Source organism: Hermetia illucens, chromosome 3, assembly GCF_905115235.1.
Source record: "Hermetia illucens chromosome 3, iHerIll2.2.curated.20191125, whole genome shotgun sequence".
NCBI lineage: Eukaryota > Metazoa > Arthropoda > Insecta > Diptera > Stratiomyidae > Hermetia > Hermetia illucens.
This window is the reverse complement of record NC_051851.1, coordinates 8,280,906-8,296,810: the sequence shown is the minus strand read 5'-3', so window position 1 is coordinate 8,296,810 and position 15,905 is coordinate 8,280,906. Positions and strand designations below refer to the sequence as shown.

The window sequence follows — 15,905 nt, the reverse complement described above, 5'->3', positions numbered from 1 at the left end:
GTGGAGGCCAATTTATGTCACCTCTCCGGGAGACCAATTTGCCTGAGAAAATTTCACAAACACGTGGCAGAGACATATTGGACGTGTGTGAAGTTGCTCCGTCCTATTGTAACCATGTTCTTCGGTTATAACCAGGAAATTTTTGCAGTTCAGGTACCAAGAAGTTGCCTAACATCTCCACATAACGCTCTGAATTCACTATTCACTTTTCGTCTTCAAAAAAGTAAGGGCCGATAATTCCTCGCGCCAATATTGCAGTCCATACGGTCACTTTAGGCGAATGTAGGGGTTTCTGATGTTTGCATTTCGGATTCGTTGCACTCCAGTAGCGGCATTTCTGCTTATTTACGTGGCCATTAAGATGCAAATGGGCTTCATCCGAAAACAAAATGTTGGTAAACGTTGAAAATCGCTCAATCACCTGATTTACGAAATTAAGCCTTTGACTGGCATCTTGGGGCTTTAATTCTAGCACCAATTGAATTTTGTAGGGGTGCAGCTTTAGGTCTTTGTGCATAATGCGATGTAATGATGATCTATGCTCATTTAAAGCACTTGCGCGCTTCCGAATTGAAAGTTTCGGGTCGTCACGAACAGACTGATTAACATTCTCCACGTTTTCTACCGTTCTAGATGAGCTAAGTCGCCCGAATTTTGATTTACCCAGCGTTGTACCAATCTCTTCAAACTTTTTAACCCAATGTCGAATGAGAGGAATGCTTGGCGCTTCATTTAAGTGGCGAAAATCTCGAATACTGCAGAATTTTCTACGTGCTACAGTTGCCGAATCGCCGTTTTTGTAAAACTCTCGAACGCACAACGCGCGGTCTGCTCCCGAGAAACGCTCCGTAGCGACTGAATTCTCAAGAGCCAGGCTACCGATTGACACAACCCCGCGCTCCTCGGTTACGTTGCGTTCACGCAGTAAGGTAAATAAATATAAAATTTCTTTTGAGACACCTTGTATTATAGCGGCCATCCAATAAACCATGTGCTCGGAGTAGGTTTCTTAGTGAGCCAAAAACTGAAACCTGCTGTTATCGGCTTTGAAAACATAAGCGGTCCACAAACATACGTGGGCCTCTCCAGACGGAGCCACTTTTAACCAAATTGACCACGTGTTGATCAAATGCTGCCACCTCTCAGACTTGATGAATGTCAGAACATATAGGGGGGCCAATATAGACTCGGATCACTATCTCGTTGGCATGGTGCTCCGAGCTCGAATAACAACACCACCTAGAATCCTCTCTGACAATCAGGTGAGAGTTAACAATAAAGCCATCCACAACACAGCCATCCGTGACACCTATAAGAGGGAAATGGATGCCACAATAACCGCAGTCAACAGAGACCCTGGAGATGAAGCATCAACAAATGATCTTCACAACCACCTGAGGAGCGTTATTATAAATACGGCCACAAACAGACTTGGCCCCAGTTGCAAAAAGGGTCAGAACGGCTAGTTTGACGATGAATGTAAGCTAGCAATGGAACGGAAGAATGCCGCATACCGAGTAATGTTGCATTCTCAAAGAACACGGGCACGTGCAGAGACTTATCACGAACTCCAGCGACCGGAGAAGTAACTTCACAGATGGAAAAAGGGAACTTGAGAGAACCGACAGGTCGGTGAACTCGTAAAATTACAGGGAGCAACCGCACCAGGCGCGCAAGTTTTACCAATAAGTCAGCAGGATGAAGCCTTACCTCGATGCTTATCCTGTCGAGACAAAGAGGGAAATCTGATTTTCGACAGAATGGGCATATTGGAGCGATGGGTTAAGTATTTTGTTGAACTGCTCAATAACCAAAGCAGCAGGATCACTCTAAAGACCATTCGACATCAACAACGGTCTACGACAAGGGGATGCGCTATCATGCGTCCTCTTTAACCTGACCCTCGAGAAAGTGATCCGTGATGCTGATGTAAATGCAAGAGGTACGATCCTCTTTAAGTCCACCCAACTACTGGCCAATGCTGAGGATATCGACATCATGGGAAGAACCACCCGAGACGTACAAACTGCTTTCATCCAGATCGAGCAGGTGGCGATTGGCGCGAGATCTTGGGCTGCACATCAATGAAGGCAAGACAAAATATATGGTGACAACGTCAGCACCGAAGACGAATCAACCAACAACATCAAGCCGCACTGGTCAAACACGAAGAAGAATAAGGATAGGGGAATACAACTTTGAGACCGTTGACAATTTCTCCTATCTAGGGTCGAAAATCACAACCGATAGCCGCTATGACGATTAAATCCGCGCACGGTTATTGTCAGCCAACAGAGCCTATTTCAGCTTACAAAAACTGTTCCGCTCGAAACGTCTCACCATAGGGTCAAAGCTCTTACTGTACAAGACTATGACCTTGCCACTCCTCATGTATTCCTCGGAAACTTGGGTTCTTAACAAGAAAAATTGCGAACTCCTGGCCGCGTTCGAGAGAAGAATCCTTCGAAGGATGGACGATTCCGTAGCCTACATAACGACGAACTCTATGAGCGATACCACGACCATCTGGTAGTGGATAAAATCCGGCTCAACAGGTTACGGTGGGCGGGTCACTTAATCCGTATGGATGAGGATGATCCAGCCCGAAAAGTCTATAAGGGCAATATCTATTGTAGAAAAAGAAGACGAGGCAGGCCTTGCCTGAGATGAAGCGATGCCGTAGATCAGGACGCCAGACAGTTTTTAGGGATATGGAATTGGTGGACCTCGGCGCAAAACCGGGATGTCTGGAGTTCTTTATTAAGGCAGGCCTAGATCGGATACTGGTTGTTGCACCGTTGATGATGATGTTTAAAGGGGTAAAAAATCTGGGAAAGATGGTGAAAGTGGTAAGTCTGTGGAGTCTGAACGGGATGCGGCACACGCGCTACTGTCGTGGCCCAAGCAACTGCTGAAGCCACGCACTGAACCAGACACGACACACGCGCCACCATCGCCGCCGCACTCCCAGCAAAGCTGACCTAACACGGACGAGTCAGAGTTCCACCACCGAACAGCACACACGCAATTCTTGTTCCGTCCGCCATTCCATTCCATTCAAGATTTGTTAGAAATAAATTATGGTTTTTTCTTTGTTTTACGGTAAACGACCGCATTTCTTTCTTTGAGAGGACTCGAGCCAGAATAGTGGCTCATCCGTAATTGGCTATCCAAAATGATGATCCCGAGGGCAATAAGGAACAGTAATTAAAGAGTGTGATAAATTTTGGAAGACCGCACCGCAGCTGTCGTTCCAGCAGATCGAGTCGATATTCAATGATTCAATTAAGGTGCTCCGATGCTAATAAATACGATTTAGTCGTATCAATCCTCGACCCGGAAGTCATCCAGGAGATCGCGGATGTACTTATCGCTCCGCCGGCAAATGGGAAGTACAAAAATCTTAAGGCGGCAATCCTAGATCGCCTTACCGATTCAGCGAACCGGTAGCTGCACAAACTCGTCATGGTGCTAGAATTGGGCGATAAACAGTCATCGCAACTCCCACAACAGATGCGAACGTACGCCGGGAATGCGATCACAGAAGACGCGTTTCACATAAAATGGTTAGATATGCTTCTGCCGAGTATTAGAAGACTCCTAAAAGTGCTAAAAACCTCAAACCTGGATGAACAGGCCATGCTGGCAGACCCGTTCGTTTGGGTCGTCAGCACGCCGCCGCCAGCCTCAACGACAACATCTTCAATGGGATCTTCGTGCTCCATCGAAACTGACCCAGTTGTTCGGGAGCTAGCCGATCTTCGTCTCAGTATAGCACAACTCATCTCCGTCACGAGACAGAGCCTGCAGGTACGAACCGCATTTCCGGACGACCCACCAGCGTATCGCGGGCGCTCTCGAAGTAGGGCAACCAGCCGTCAAACGGACCCGTTCCAACACACCAGCCGCCAATAAGGATTGGTGTTGGTATCACCGCAAGTTTGGTCTTCACGCAAAGAGGTGCAACAAACCCTGCGCCTCCTCATCATTCTCGATCAGGAAAACTAAGAGACCCACCTCTGTCTCAGGCGGAAGAAGTTGGCACCGTCCTCTCAGCGGAAAATCGCCTGCACATTTTCGACCGTGATACATGCATCAAGTTTCTCATCGATTCGGTTTCCGTCGTTTCGCTACTCCTGAAATCTTCGGTCAACCGGAAACAGTTCCTGCTCCAGCTTCTTACGATCCATGCAGCCAACACCTCACCAATTCACACATTCTGACGTTCAGCCTGGGGTTACGCCGAACCTACCCCTGGCGGTTTATCATCGCGGATGTCCATTCAGCCATTATTTGCGCGGGTTTCCTACCGCATCACGGTCTGCTTATAGACGCCAAAGGAAAAAAGCTGGTTGACTCGCTAACTATCATCACATCGAAGTACAATTTAGTAGCCCCGACGACCGTCCACAGTGTTTCCATAGTGTCTAAGGCCGGCACACCGCCTGGCGAATTGGGCCTCCGATACTCGACACTGATGACACCACCAGCACCACCATCTCTTTATCCGATCTTCCCGTCCATGAAATCGATACTACGGGACCTCCTCCTAGAAGCAGCCAAAGAAAAATTGAGACTTCTGCAGGAGCCGGGCATCGTACGCTCCTCATCAAGCCAGTGGGCCAGCCCCCTCTACCTCGTCCGGAAAGCAGACGGTTCATGGCGAGTTACAGGGCACTACAGAAACCTGAACGCCTGTACTGCCCCGACCAGTACCCACCATAAATCGTCGAGGACCTCTTTCAGGAGATCAGAGGCAACATTTTCTCTGTCGTGGATATGTGTAAATTAAATTGCGACAAATGTACTCTCGGTATGAAGCAGGTTGAATATCTCGGCTATATCGTTTCCGAAGAGGGAATCAAAACCCCGCCCCACAAGATCCAGGTTGTCGAGAGTTTTCCGAAGCTTGTGACGGCCCCCGAACTTTGGCGTTTCTTCGGCATGTTCAATTTTTATCGCCGCTGCAGTCACAAGGCAATGGAAATTACGGCTCTGCTCAATGAGCTGATAAAAAGGACTTCCAGGCAAACTCAAGAAGGCTCGTTTAATGCGGACAATGGAGGCAGAGACAGCTTTCCATAAAAGCATGTATTCATAAGTACAAGGACTTGCGTGTCCGCAAAATCGGTTATAAGTTCGTCACTCTCATTGCGCGCTCCAAACCCCTTTTTACCCATGGCACCTGTTACCGTCTGCCTTTTTACCCACATGACCATTAAGGTCGCCGACAATGATAATATAGTCATCAGCAGGCACGTTGGAGGTCTGTTCATCGAGAAGTTGCCAGAAGGCATCTTTCTCGGTTTCAGGTCGAATTGTCTGTGGTGCGTACGCGGTGAAGAAGTGAATAGTGGAATCAGCTGATATAATGGTGAGCTTTATCAGCTGATCATCAAATCGTTCGACTTCTTTAATGACATTACGGAAACCCTCTGAGATGGCAATGCCAACACGGTATTGTGTGTGTGGGCTACCGAAATAGAGAAGTTTATAGCCAGACCATCGGGTTTTTTGCACAGCGCAGATATCAATGCGCCTTTTCCGAAGGACTCTTACGAGTTCCTCGGTCGTTGTGTCATCAGCCTTATATTGGACAGGGTATCAGCTAGTTGCTGAGCAGCTTTTGATTTGCACAGGGTGCACATGTTTCATGAGAAAATGCGCGAATCCTTTGTCTTTTTTCTCTGTCGTTTAGGGTTGTTAGCCCTGACCCCCAAGTTAGGTGATCAGTTGGCAGTTTTTCCCATTTTCAGGCGCGAGAGGCTAGTTACCATTCTTCTTCGTCTCTCGCTTATCGTTAAGAGAGAACTCCCAGCGATCACTAGGTGGAGGTAGAGAAAGGATTTGCTAGCAAAGCTATTGGTGTTGTTTCAGTGGACGTTTCCCCTGTTTTGTGATCCTTGGTGGGTGCTTTTTGACCGCCAGAACTGAATTTGCAGGTCAAGTAGCCGCTCATATACCTTAAGATGGGAGTGGTGATGGAAGGCTACTTTTATCGCGGCATGGAACTTGTTCCGTATGCCTTTTGGGATGTTCAATTTACGAATAGTTGGTGTCATACCCCATCCAGAGTTTCTCTTAACATGGTCAAAACTATATATGAGGTATTGGAAGTTAGGTAATTATTGAAATACTATTTATTCGAATAAAGTTTATTTTACAAACTAAACAAATATCCTAAAAATCTCCAAGGATTTCCTCCAGGTCAAGCTTCCTTTGAATGATATTATTGGTAAGTGAAAAATACTGAGTTGATATTGTAAAGACGTTATGAACCCTATTTACATCAATGTATTCGGAATACTAAGGTACAGGTAGGCTAACATTAGTGGCCTGTCAACCCTCCCTTAGATATTTCTTCTTCAGAGGTAAACGGACTATTTGAATGATGTATAGTTAGCATTTTGAATACAGCGCAGACGGGTACTGGTCACCAAAGCTTGGATTTCTCCCTGCAAGTTTATTGCTTCCTCGAGTGGGAGACACTGAAGTTGGGTAGCTATGTGTTTCCCGAAAACGGTGAACTCATTCTCGCTGGTATCTCCTTGGACAAGTACTTGCTTCAGGGCGTCTGCGATTGAGTCCATTATTTTATGTTTGGATTTCACGCGGCGAGATTTGGTTGCACGTCTTTTCCTGGACTTCGGTAATGTTCCCCAAGGGATAGTAGGAGGGAGGGTAGGGCCGTCTTCGGTTCGTTCTTGAATGTTCTCTGTTGTAGAGAGTATACAGTCTTGTTTTTCCATTGTGTCGTATTCTGGTAGTGTCTGAAAATATATGTAGTAATGAAGCATGGAAAAGTGGATGAAATGCATAAATAATGAACGTCTCGATTTGTTGAAGGTTAAAGTACTTCAACCTTCATCAAATCGGGACATCACAATCGGCTGGAATAGGATTCTGAGTTGGCATAGGATTGCGCGCAATTTTGAAAACTAGTATTTCGGGAACCAGTTCTCTTTGAAGTACCATAATAGTGTAAGGTTTTTCCGGTTTTTCCGCAATGCAAGTTGTATTCTCTTTTATCGATTTTTTTCGAAACTAAAATATTTCATTTCCGTTGCGTATCACAGGGACTTACAGGAAGAAGAAAAATGGAGAAACTTACCGAGTTTGTTTCTGAGTCAGCCTCTTCAATATTTTCTCCCAAAAAATTGTGAGCATACGCAAACCAAATTAGCTTTGGAGTGTACAGTTCGCTTGATCCTGAGCCCATCGATCTCCTAATTTTGCTTAACTCCTGGTTGTACGTGCATCTAATATTCCGAATTTTTTTCCGCATCTCATTTACTGAAGATATCCCTGATATCGGGAGTAACTGCTCTTCCGCTCGATTCCTCTTCGCTCTACAATTTTTTAAATATAAATTTTAGAATAATTTTATTCCATTTTCCTTTTAGTAACTACGATGTTGGCGAACTTATGCATATCCGGAAACTGAGGCGCAGTTTTATGGCCACTGCGCCGAATAGTGTACAGGATGCCGTTTATGCACATATTATTATCGTTTTTTAAGTTCGAAATCTGATTCCTATTAGGAATACCCAAAAAATGCGCGTTTGGGTGCCAAAGTGCAAACCCTTAACGTACTGTGATATAATACTTGGTTTTATCGGGCCCGAGGTCTGCTCAGTTTTCAGTTTGTTTTAGGTTGCGCTCGTAGGTATGGAAGTAATAAATAAGAAGTCCCCAATATTCTACCGCTTTGAGCTTTCCGTAACATAAATCCCAGCGCCTAGGTGTGTTCTGAGCTCGGTAGAGCTAATAAGGGTAGCGACTCCTAGCCAGTTTTTATCAAGTAAATGGTGCGACAAATTATTGATACCAGGTGGTCCAAAGTGAACTTAGTGCTCCGGTTAGTAATTTCCTTCCAGTTGGTACTGGGGGAAGGGGAGGGACGTTGCGGATGGGTTACCCTCCTGGAATCGAGGTTACCGCTCCAGACCATGCCCGCCGGTTCCTGAGATCCCTTCGTTCTCTGGAGATCTCAGTCAATTCGAGTCTTTCCGAAGCATTTTTAATTCTGTCTACAACGGGTCGGATATCGGGTGGGCAGAAAGGCTGATGATGCTCCAGAGTAAATTAAAGGGCGATGCGAAGCGGTTGTAGAGCACTTGGGGGTGTATGGGGAAAATTACGAGAAGGCTTGGGAACTCCTCAATCGACGCTACAGCAACCGGCGGGCGCTGATAGAAAAGGAGATTCAGCCCCTCTTTGATCTTCCTATGGTCACCCAAAAAGATCCAAGTATCATCGGAAAGGCACTCGACACTATGAGATCGGTGGCCCAGAATCTAAGGAAAGCTGGGTTTAACTGTGAGGAAGGAGTCCCGTTCATACCATTTATTGTCTCCCGGAAGATGGACACCCCTACTCGCCGAGAGTTCGATTCATCCTTGAAGAACCCCAAGCTACCCGTGACCATAGACGATGTAGACCAGTTTTTCGAGAATCGCTACATCATAATGGTCCCGGGCTGGGAGGGGACGGGTGGCTCTCCGATGTTCACTACTTGAGAGAGGAGTGCTCATCGGAGGGAAGATAACCTAGGGGGAATAAAGAAGCCATATAGGGAAGTGGTCAGGAAGTGGTGGAAGGATCACAAGATTTTACGGTGTCCGAGGTTACTAAACAGCGATAATAAAGTAGAACTATTGCGGCATTACAAGCTGTGTGTACTGTGCGTCCCATAAATATCGGCAAGGGGTAGAGTGCCAAAAGCGCAAAATGATGAAAAGTGATATATGCCATGGGCAACACGTTATGATTCTGCACCCGTGCCATCCTCAAACCGGCTGTGCTACTCAGCCAGGTAGTTCGTCTCATCATGCCGACAATTCCGCACTAGCGGCTCATTCCAGTACCATCCTGCCTACAGCAGTAGTAAGGTTAGGAGGAAAAGATGGGCGGTCAGTCTCAGTTCGTTGCTTGGTGGACCAGGCAAGCCAGAGCAGTTATATAACTGAGGATCTGGTTCAGAAAATTCTCCACTATCTTACTAGGCCGGATAGCCCCATACGCCCAGAACATCATTGGCTCATACCAAAGAGGCTTCACTTCAGGCAAATCAGCAACAGATCAGATTTTCTCTCTGCGGCAAGCGATGGAAAAACTGTTGGAATATGGACAACAGTTGCACCATCTGTTCATCGACTTTAAAGCCGCTTATGATAGCATAGTCAAGGTAAAACTGTACACGGCCATGAGAGAATTCGGTATCCCGACGAAATTGATAAGACTGACTAGGCTGACCCTGGCCAATGTGCGAGGCCAGATAAAAGCAGCAGGATCACTCTCAAGACCATTCAACATCAACAACGGTCGAAGTTAAGGAGATGCCCAATCATGCGTCGTCTTTAACCTGGCCCTCGAGAAAGTGATCCGTGATACCGAGGTAAATGCAAGAGGTACGATCCTCTTCAAGTCCACCCAACTACTGGCCTATGCTGACGATATCGACATCATGGGAAGAACGACCCGAAATGTACAAACTGCCTTCATCCAAATCGAGCAGGCGGCGCGAGATCTTGGGCTGCACATCAAAGAAGGCAAGACAAAATATATGGTGGCAACGTCAGCACCGAAGACGAATCAACCAACAACATCAAACCGCACTGGTCAAACACAAACACGAAGAAGAATAAGGATAGGAGAATACAACTTTGAAACCGTTAACAATTTCTCCTATCTAGGGTCGAAAATCACAACCGATAACAACTACGATGATGAAATCCGCGCACGGTTGTTGTCAGCCAACAGAGCCTACTTCAGCTTACAAAGACTGTTCCGCTCGAAACGTCTCACCATAGGGTCAAAGCTCTTACTGTACAAGACTATGATCTTGCCAGTCCTCATGTATTCCTCGGAAACTTGGGTTCTTAGCAAGAAAAATTGCGAACTCTTGGCCGCGTTCGAGAGAAGAATCCTCCGAAGAATTTTTGGCCCCCTACATGAGGATGGACGATTCCGTAGCCTACACAATGACGAAATCTATGAGCGATACCATGACCGTCCGGTTGTGGATAAAATCCGGCTCAATAGGTTACGGTGGGCGGGTCACTTAATCCGTATGGATGAAGATGATCCCACCCGGAAAGTCTATAAGGGCAATATCTATGGTAGGAAAAGAAGACGAGGCAGACCCTGCCTCAGATGGAGCGATGGCGTGGGCCAGGACGCCAGACAGCTTTTAGGGATATCGAATTGGTGGACCTCGGCGCAAAACCGGGATGTCTGGAGTTCCTTATTAAGGCAGGCCTAGACCGGATACCGGTTGTTGCGCCGTTGATGATGATGATGATGATGGTTCAGAAATTAAGGCTACCCAAAAAGAAAATGAGTGTTGAAGTTTCAGGCGTAGGAGGAATTTCTGCTGGTAAAGTATCTTCCGTTGTAGTTCTGACTCTGCATTTGGAGGACGAGTCGAAAGTAGAAACGAAGGCACTGGTTGTGAGACGAGTGATCAAAGGGGGCCTCCTCCGCTTACCACGAAAAATTAATAGTTTGTTCGCCGGTAAGAGGTTGGCTGACTCGGTTGCGGACCATGTTGCTTATGTTCCAGCACTTCTGCGATCAAACATCCTCCCACAGTTGTTCTTGGAGGGAATGGAAGTCGTTAACGGGCTCCTAGCTCAAAACACGTGTCTCGGTTGGGTGATTTCCGGTTCGGAAGTGAGTTGTGGTTCTAAGATCACCACTACTCATGTGTCTATGGGGGAGTTTGAGCAAAGTTTAAGAAACTTTTGGGACATGTCCTTAGATAAGGGTGAAGAGAACAACCTGGCGAAGGAAAGGTGCGAGCACCTGTTTCAAACTGAGCACTAACGGGAGGCCGATGGGCGATATGTGGTACCCATCCCTTGACGACAGGGAGATATTAAGCTAGGAGATTCCGAGCTCAAGCAAAAATCGGACGAGTTCATGTCTGAATATCGAGACTTGGAACACATGGAGGAGGTTCCTCAGGAGCTCCGGAGTGATACCAATGGGGAAGTCTATTATATGCCCTATCTGAGCATCCTTCGTAAGGATGCAATAACCACTAAACTCAGAAACGTGTTGAATGCTTCAAGTTCCACAAATCAGGAGTTTCACGGGCCGGATCAGCATTGGTTACTTCTCCCAAACAAACACAACCCTTCGTAGTTCACGGACGCTCTTAGACTGCGTCACATCACTCTGCGTGCAAACATTTTCCATTACATTCATTTCTTTGTAAGGTCGCGGTGAGCAGCGTCACGTCACCATATTGCGTTTAACTTGCGTCCATCCTAAGAAAAATGCAGCGCATCCCGCACACTTATCAAAAGCTTTATGATTCCATACTTACCTATCCCTGAAATCTGGATGATTTTTCTTCCACAAACAAGGAAATCTGCGATATTCCTCTAAGAACTTAAACATATCAAATTTCTCAATTTTCTCCATTCTTTGAATGGCGCTGATAACATCACGATATCCCTTTGCAATGACTTTTGCACTTAATCGAGGCATTCGTCAACTATCACTCTCGTCCTATCTTGTCAACTATCAATACGTAATGGCATTTGTCGCTCTCATGAGTTTTCACTGACATATCATGTCAACCGCGATAGTATTGTAGTACTCTCTATGGATGGACTCTCATGAGAGTTCACTTGTCGTGTAAACGGATTCTGTAGAGAGCTGAATATATGATAGCTTTCTTAGGACGCAGCTCCATTATGGAAGTGAAATAAAGCACAGAAAGAACCAATTTAAGCTTATGTTATCTGATAATGGCGGAAAATGCTAAAATTTCGAGGAAATTAATTGTTTTAGCTTGGAGTTAACTGTAATAAAACGGCCATAACGGCTGACAAGTTTTATTCAGCAACTCCAAGTAAACTATCGGAATGTGTCTGAGGAAAATTTCAGAGAGAGCTTTAGGCTTCTCAAAAGCTCTTTCAAATTTCCACATTCTTTAGCCAAAATGAGGCATAACATGGCTTTTTAAAAGAAAACGAATATTGAAAAGTACATTTTCTCAGTTTTCTGGGCAAACTTTCTCATATTACGTCTTTAAATTAACACAAATAAATAAGTCTCAATGTTGTTAAAAGCAGCCAATAGATGGCACAAGAGACGCTATGAATTTAGTATACGTAGCTTTCAGAAAGCGAAGCGTAGTTGAACGCTTATGTTTTGTTTTATTTGAGGTTAAATTTATTCAAAACTACAGTTGACCAAAAACGTAATATCTCGAATAGAAGAATATTTATTTACCTTCTTTAAGTGGGAAATGCGATATCGTGAAATGGGATGTATTCTGGTGAGCTTGGGTACAAACACTCTGTCAAAATGGAGACCTGTTTGTCTTCATCTGTTCTCCATTTTATAATAGGCAATTTCATCGTTATGACTTGATTTGATGCTAATTCGGAGGGAATTTCGGAAAGAAGCAAAGCGAAACGGCTAGTAAAGTGCCTGAAAGATAGAGAATCATAAAAATTGCATTGGAAGAAATACGATGTAGCTGGGTGGGACGAAGTAGCCATTTTTTGCTTTGTTTAGCAGTTGATGGTGCCATTGATTCCCCGATGATGAGTTTTATAAAGAAATTTATTTGAAGGTAGATGTCGATGAAATTTCTGATGAACTGACTTTTTTTTTTACAATGTCGTAAGCTGGCACAGTATATCGCCAAAAAATTGAATAACTGAAACATTTCTGTTTTCGGAACAGAATTATCTTTCGATCATAGAATCATCATCATCAACGGCGTAACCATCGGTATCCAGTGTACACCTGCCTTAATAGGGAACTCCAGACATTCCGGTTTTGCGCCGAGGTCGATATCCCTAAAAGCTGCTTGGCGTCCTGGCCTACGCCATCGTTCCATCTCAGGTAGGGTTTGCTTCGTCTTCTTTTTCTACCATAGATATTGCTCTTATAGACTTTTCGAGTTGGATCATCCTCATCCATACGGATTAGGTGACACACTCACCTCAGTCTGTGGAGCTGGGTTTTATCCACAGCCAGACGGTCGTGGCATCGCTTATAGATTTCATTGTTATTTAGGAGTCCATCCTTATGTAGGGGGAAAAAATTCTTCGGAGGATTTTTCTCGTGAACGCGGTCAAAAGTTCGCAATTTTTCTTGCTAAGAACCCAAGTCTCTGAGGAATACATTAAGACTGGCAAGATCATTGTCTTGCATAGTAAAAGCTTTGACCCTATAGTGAGACGTTTCGAGCGGAACCGTTTTTGTAAGCTGAAATAGGCTCTGTTGGCTGCCAACAACCGTGTGCGGATTTCACATCGTAGCTGTTATCGGTTGTGATTTTCAACCCTAGACAGGAGAAATTGTCAACGGTCTCAAAGTTGTATTCTCCTATCTTTATTCTTCCCGTTTGATTAGTGCGGTTTGATGTTGTTGGTCGGTTGGTTCCCATAATAATTTAAAGTTCACTTGGTTGAACCTAAGTTCCTTAAGAGCCGCTTCATTAACTGTCAAAATTACAATGTTCTAGCTCCTATCGTTCCTATGAAGGTTACATCCATTTACACTGGTGGATGCAGGACCTACCTGTAGTCTCTATTGAACTAACGAGTACGCCACCCGAGCTTTACAGCACAATTCCACGCTTGAGTCCGGAATATCTCTGTCCGCGACGTGGATAAAACCACAACCTCCATGAAACTCCCACCGGGAGGCCAACGGCAAATATCTGAGCAGAGAAAACATGCCCAGGAGTTCTCCTGACATATGAACTCAGGGAGCTATCCCGGTTTACATGATACCAGATAACCTATGGTAAGAATAAGTGGGGACGAAGCCACTTCAGATGAGTCCCTGCCTGTACTCGGGTTTGATCGCCCAAGATCTTCCACCTTTCGCCTCCTGCATCACGACCAGCGTTTCCTCGGTATCACTACATTCTCCTCGACCACTTGGTGTTGGTTGAGATGGCAGGGTTGCTGCCCCGTCTGCCACTTTAGATACCCATTTGAATTTTAAATAAGTCACAATTATGGCGTGTATTTCCACTGGACTGCGCTTTTTTTCTTTGGACCAGTGACCTGGCATCAAGTCCCTCTCTTAAGGGGAACCCATCGGTTTATGAGTTATTCAGTTCCTGGCTTAAGTCGTAGGTCCTGCTACGTTCTCCTAGTTTGCTCTATTGCTCAATAGTGTTTCAATTTTATTTTGTTAAAATGGAACTTTATTTTCATGGTATCTCTTGGCATCAGCAATTCGGCATTCCGTCTCGCTGATATCCCCGGATAGTCAGTAGATTGCCCTCCTTGCCTACATTTGTAGTGTAAATATGGAGAGAATTGAATGCCAGAAAGACCTCCGGGGATGCCGTTGGGTATGTGCTTATTGGATGTTGAGATGCCCTGATTACCGCTCCATAGGTAATGATTCCTGTTGGTACTTCCACTTGCTTGCTGATTCAGAAGCCCAGGTCTTTCTCATTCCTTTTTAGATTAGGTCACCTTGTAGCCCCGCATGCGAAAGCTCCCTCGATGCCCCAAAACACATACAGTGCTATCTCTTTAGTTAAGCGTCGCATCCGTCAGCTGACACAGGACAATTTTGATTGATCGCTCTGCTTCGTGAGCACGTTGACAAGGACTTAGGTTACGTTAGTTCTAACGTAATTATCAAAGACATTCTCCATTGTTTTGAATATAAACCATGTCGGAAATCAGATTTCAGGATGAACATCGAGTTTTGTAAGTCTGACTTGTTAGTAAAACTTCCCCCTTGGTGCTGTTGCTCCCTGTACTGTTCGAGTTCACAGACCTGAGTACCATGCCAACGAGATAGTGATCCAAGTCTATATTGGCCCCCCTGTATGTTTTGACATTCATCAATGCTGAGAGGTGGCGGGGTTCGATCACGTGGTCAATTTGGTTGAAAGTGGTCCCGTCTGGAGAGGCTCACGTTTGTTTGTGGATTGCTTCCCGCGCAAAGCAGGTACTTCCAACAACCATTTCGGGTGACATTGCTAATTGAATAATCCACAGTCTGTTATCATTTGTACTTTTATGTAAGCGATGGGACGGTATGGCCTGAATACAGGCTCCGCTTCTACTTGTCTTTTAAAATCCCCAAGTATGATTTTAATATCGTATCTGGGACAGGCTTCGAGGGTTCGTTCTATAGCTTCGTAGAAGGAACCCTTTTCCGACTCTAGAGTCTCCTCTGTAGGGGCGTGAATGTGAATGAGGCTTATATTTCTAAATTTGCTCTCAAGCCCAGAGTGCATAGCCGTTCGCTTATGTTTTCAAAGCCGATAACAGCAGGTTTCACTTTTTGGCTGACTAAGGAACCTACTCCGAGTACATGATTTACTGGATGGGCGTTATAATATATGGTGTAGTGACTCTTCTTCAGTAAACCAGTCTCTGTCCAATGCATCTCCTGCAACTCTGTTACATCAGCCCCATATTGGGACAGAGTATTGGCAAGCTGCTTGGCAGCTCCACCTCTGTACAGGGAGCGCACGTTTCATGAGAAAATGCGAAAATCGTTATTCCGTTTACGTTGCCAGGTTCGTCGTTGTGTTGTCAATCCAGTCCGAGGCTCCTTGTGTGGCTTCGTAACGATTTGTTTTTCGTGTCGGGTTGTCAGCCCTACCCAACCCCGAACCAGGAGGACCAGTTGGTACAATTTGTCCCGTTTTCAGGCGCGGAAGACTCGTTTTCATCCTTCTCCGTCTGCAATTTTTCATGAAGAAAGAACTCCCAGCGATCACGACGTGGAGATAAGGTTTTGTGGTAGAGCTGTTGGTGTTGCTTCAGCAGGCGTTTCCTAGGTCTTATGTTCCATCGTGTGTACCAATCCACGTTCCGCACTGGGACCTATACTGCCCTTTGACTACGCCAGCATATATGGTGGACGCTAATATAACATCCTGCTATTATTCCCATGTC

The 15,905-nt window shown here is 45.4% G+C and overlaps 1 protein-coding gene across 1 annotated transcript; it reads right to left on the bottom strand.

Annotated features, from left to right (window-relative positions):
* Window positions 1-6,125: 6,125 nt before the first annotated feature.
* LOC119651979 lies at window positions 6,126-11,565 on the bottom strand. The gene is made up of 3 exons (XM_038055886.1): window positions 11,333-11,565; window positions 7,112-7,349; window positions 6,126-6,770 (listed from the first exon to the last, which is right to left on the bottom strand). The coding sequence occupies exons 1-3, from the start codon at window positions 11,494-11,496 to the stop codon at window positions 6,381-6,383; spliced, it is 792 nt and encodes a 263-aa protein (XP_037911814.1). The 5' UTR covers window positions 11,497-11,565; the 3' UTR covers window positions 6,126-6,380.
* Window positions 11,566-15,905: the final 4,340 nt, after the last annotated feature.

What these genes read in the sequence shown, in the direction of transcription:
- LOC119651979 (XM_038055886.1), bottom strand. Translation starts at nt 11,496, where the DNA reads ATGCCTCGATTAAGTGCAAAAGTCATTGCAAAGGGATATCGTGATGTT. An exon ending in CATCCAGATTTCAGGGATAG is followed by an intron (nt 7,350 to 11,332) that starts GTAAGTATGGAA and finishes AAAAAATTGTAG; the next exon opens with AGCGAAGAGGAATCGAGCGG. An exon ending in CTGACTCAGAAACAAACTCG is followed by an intron (nt 6,771 to 7,111) that starts GTAAGTTTCTCC and finishes ATATATTTTCAG; the next exon opens with ACACTACCAGAATACGACAC.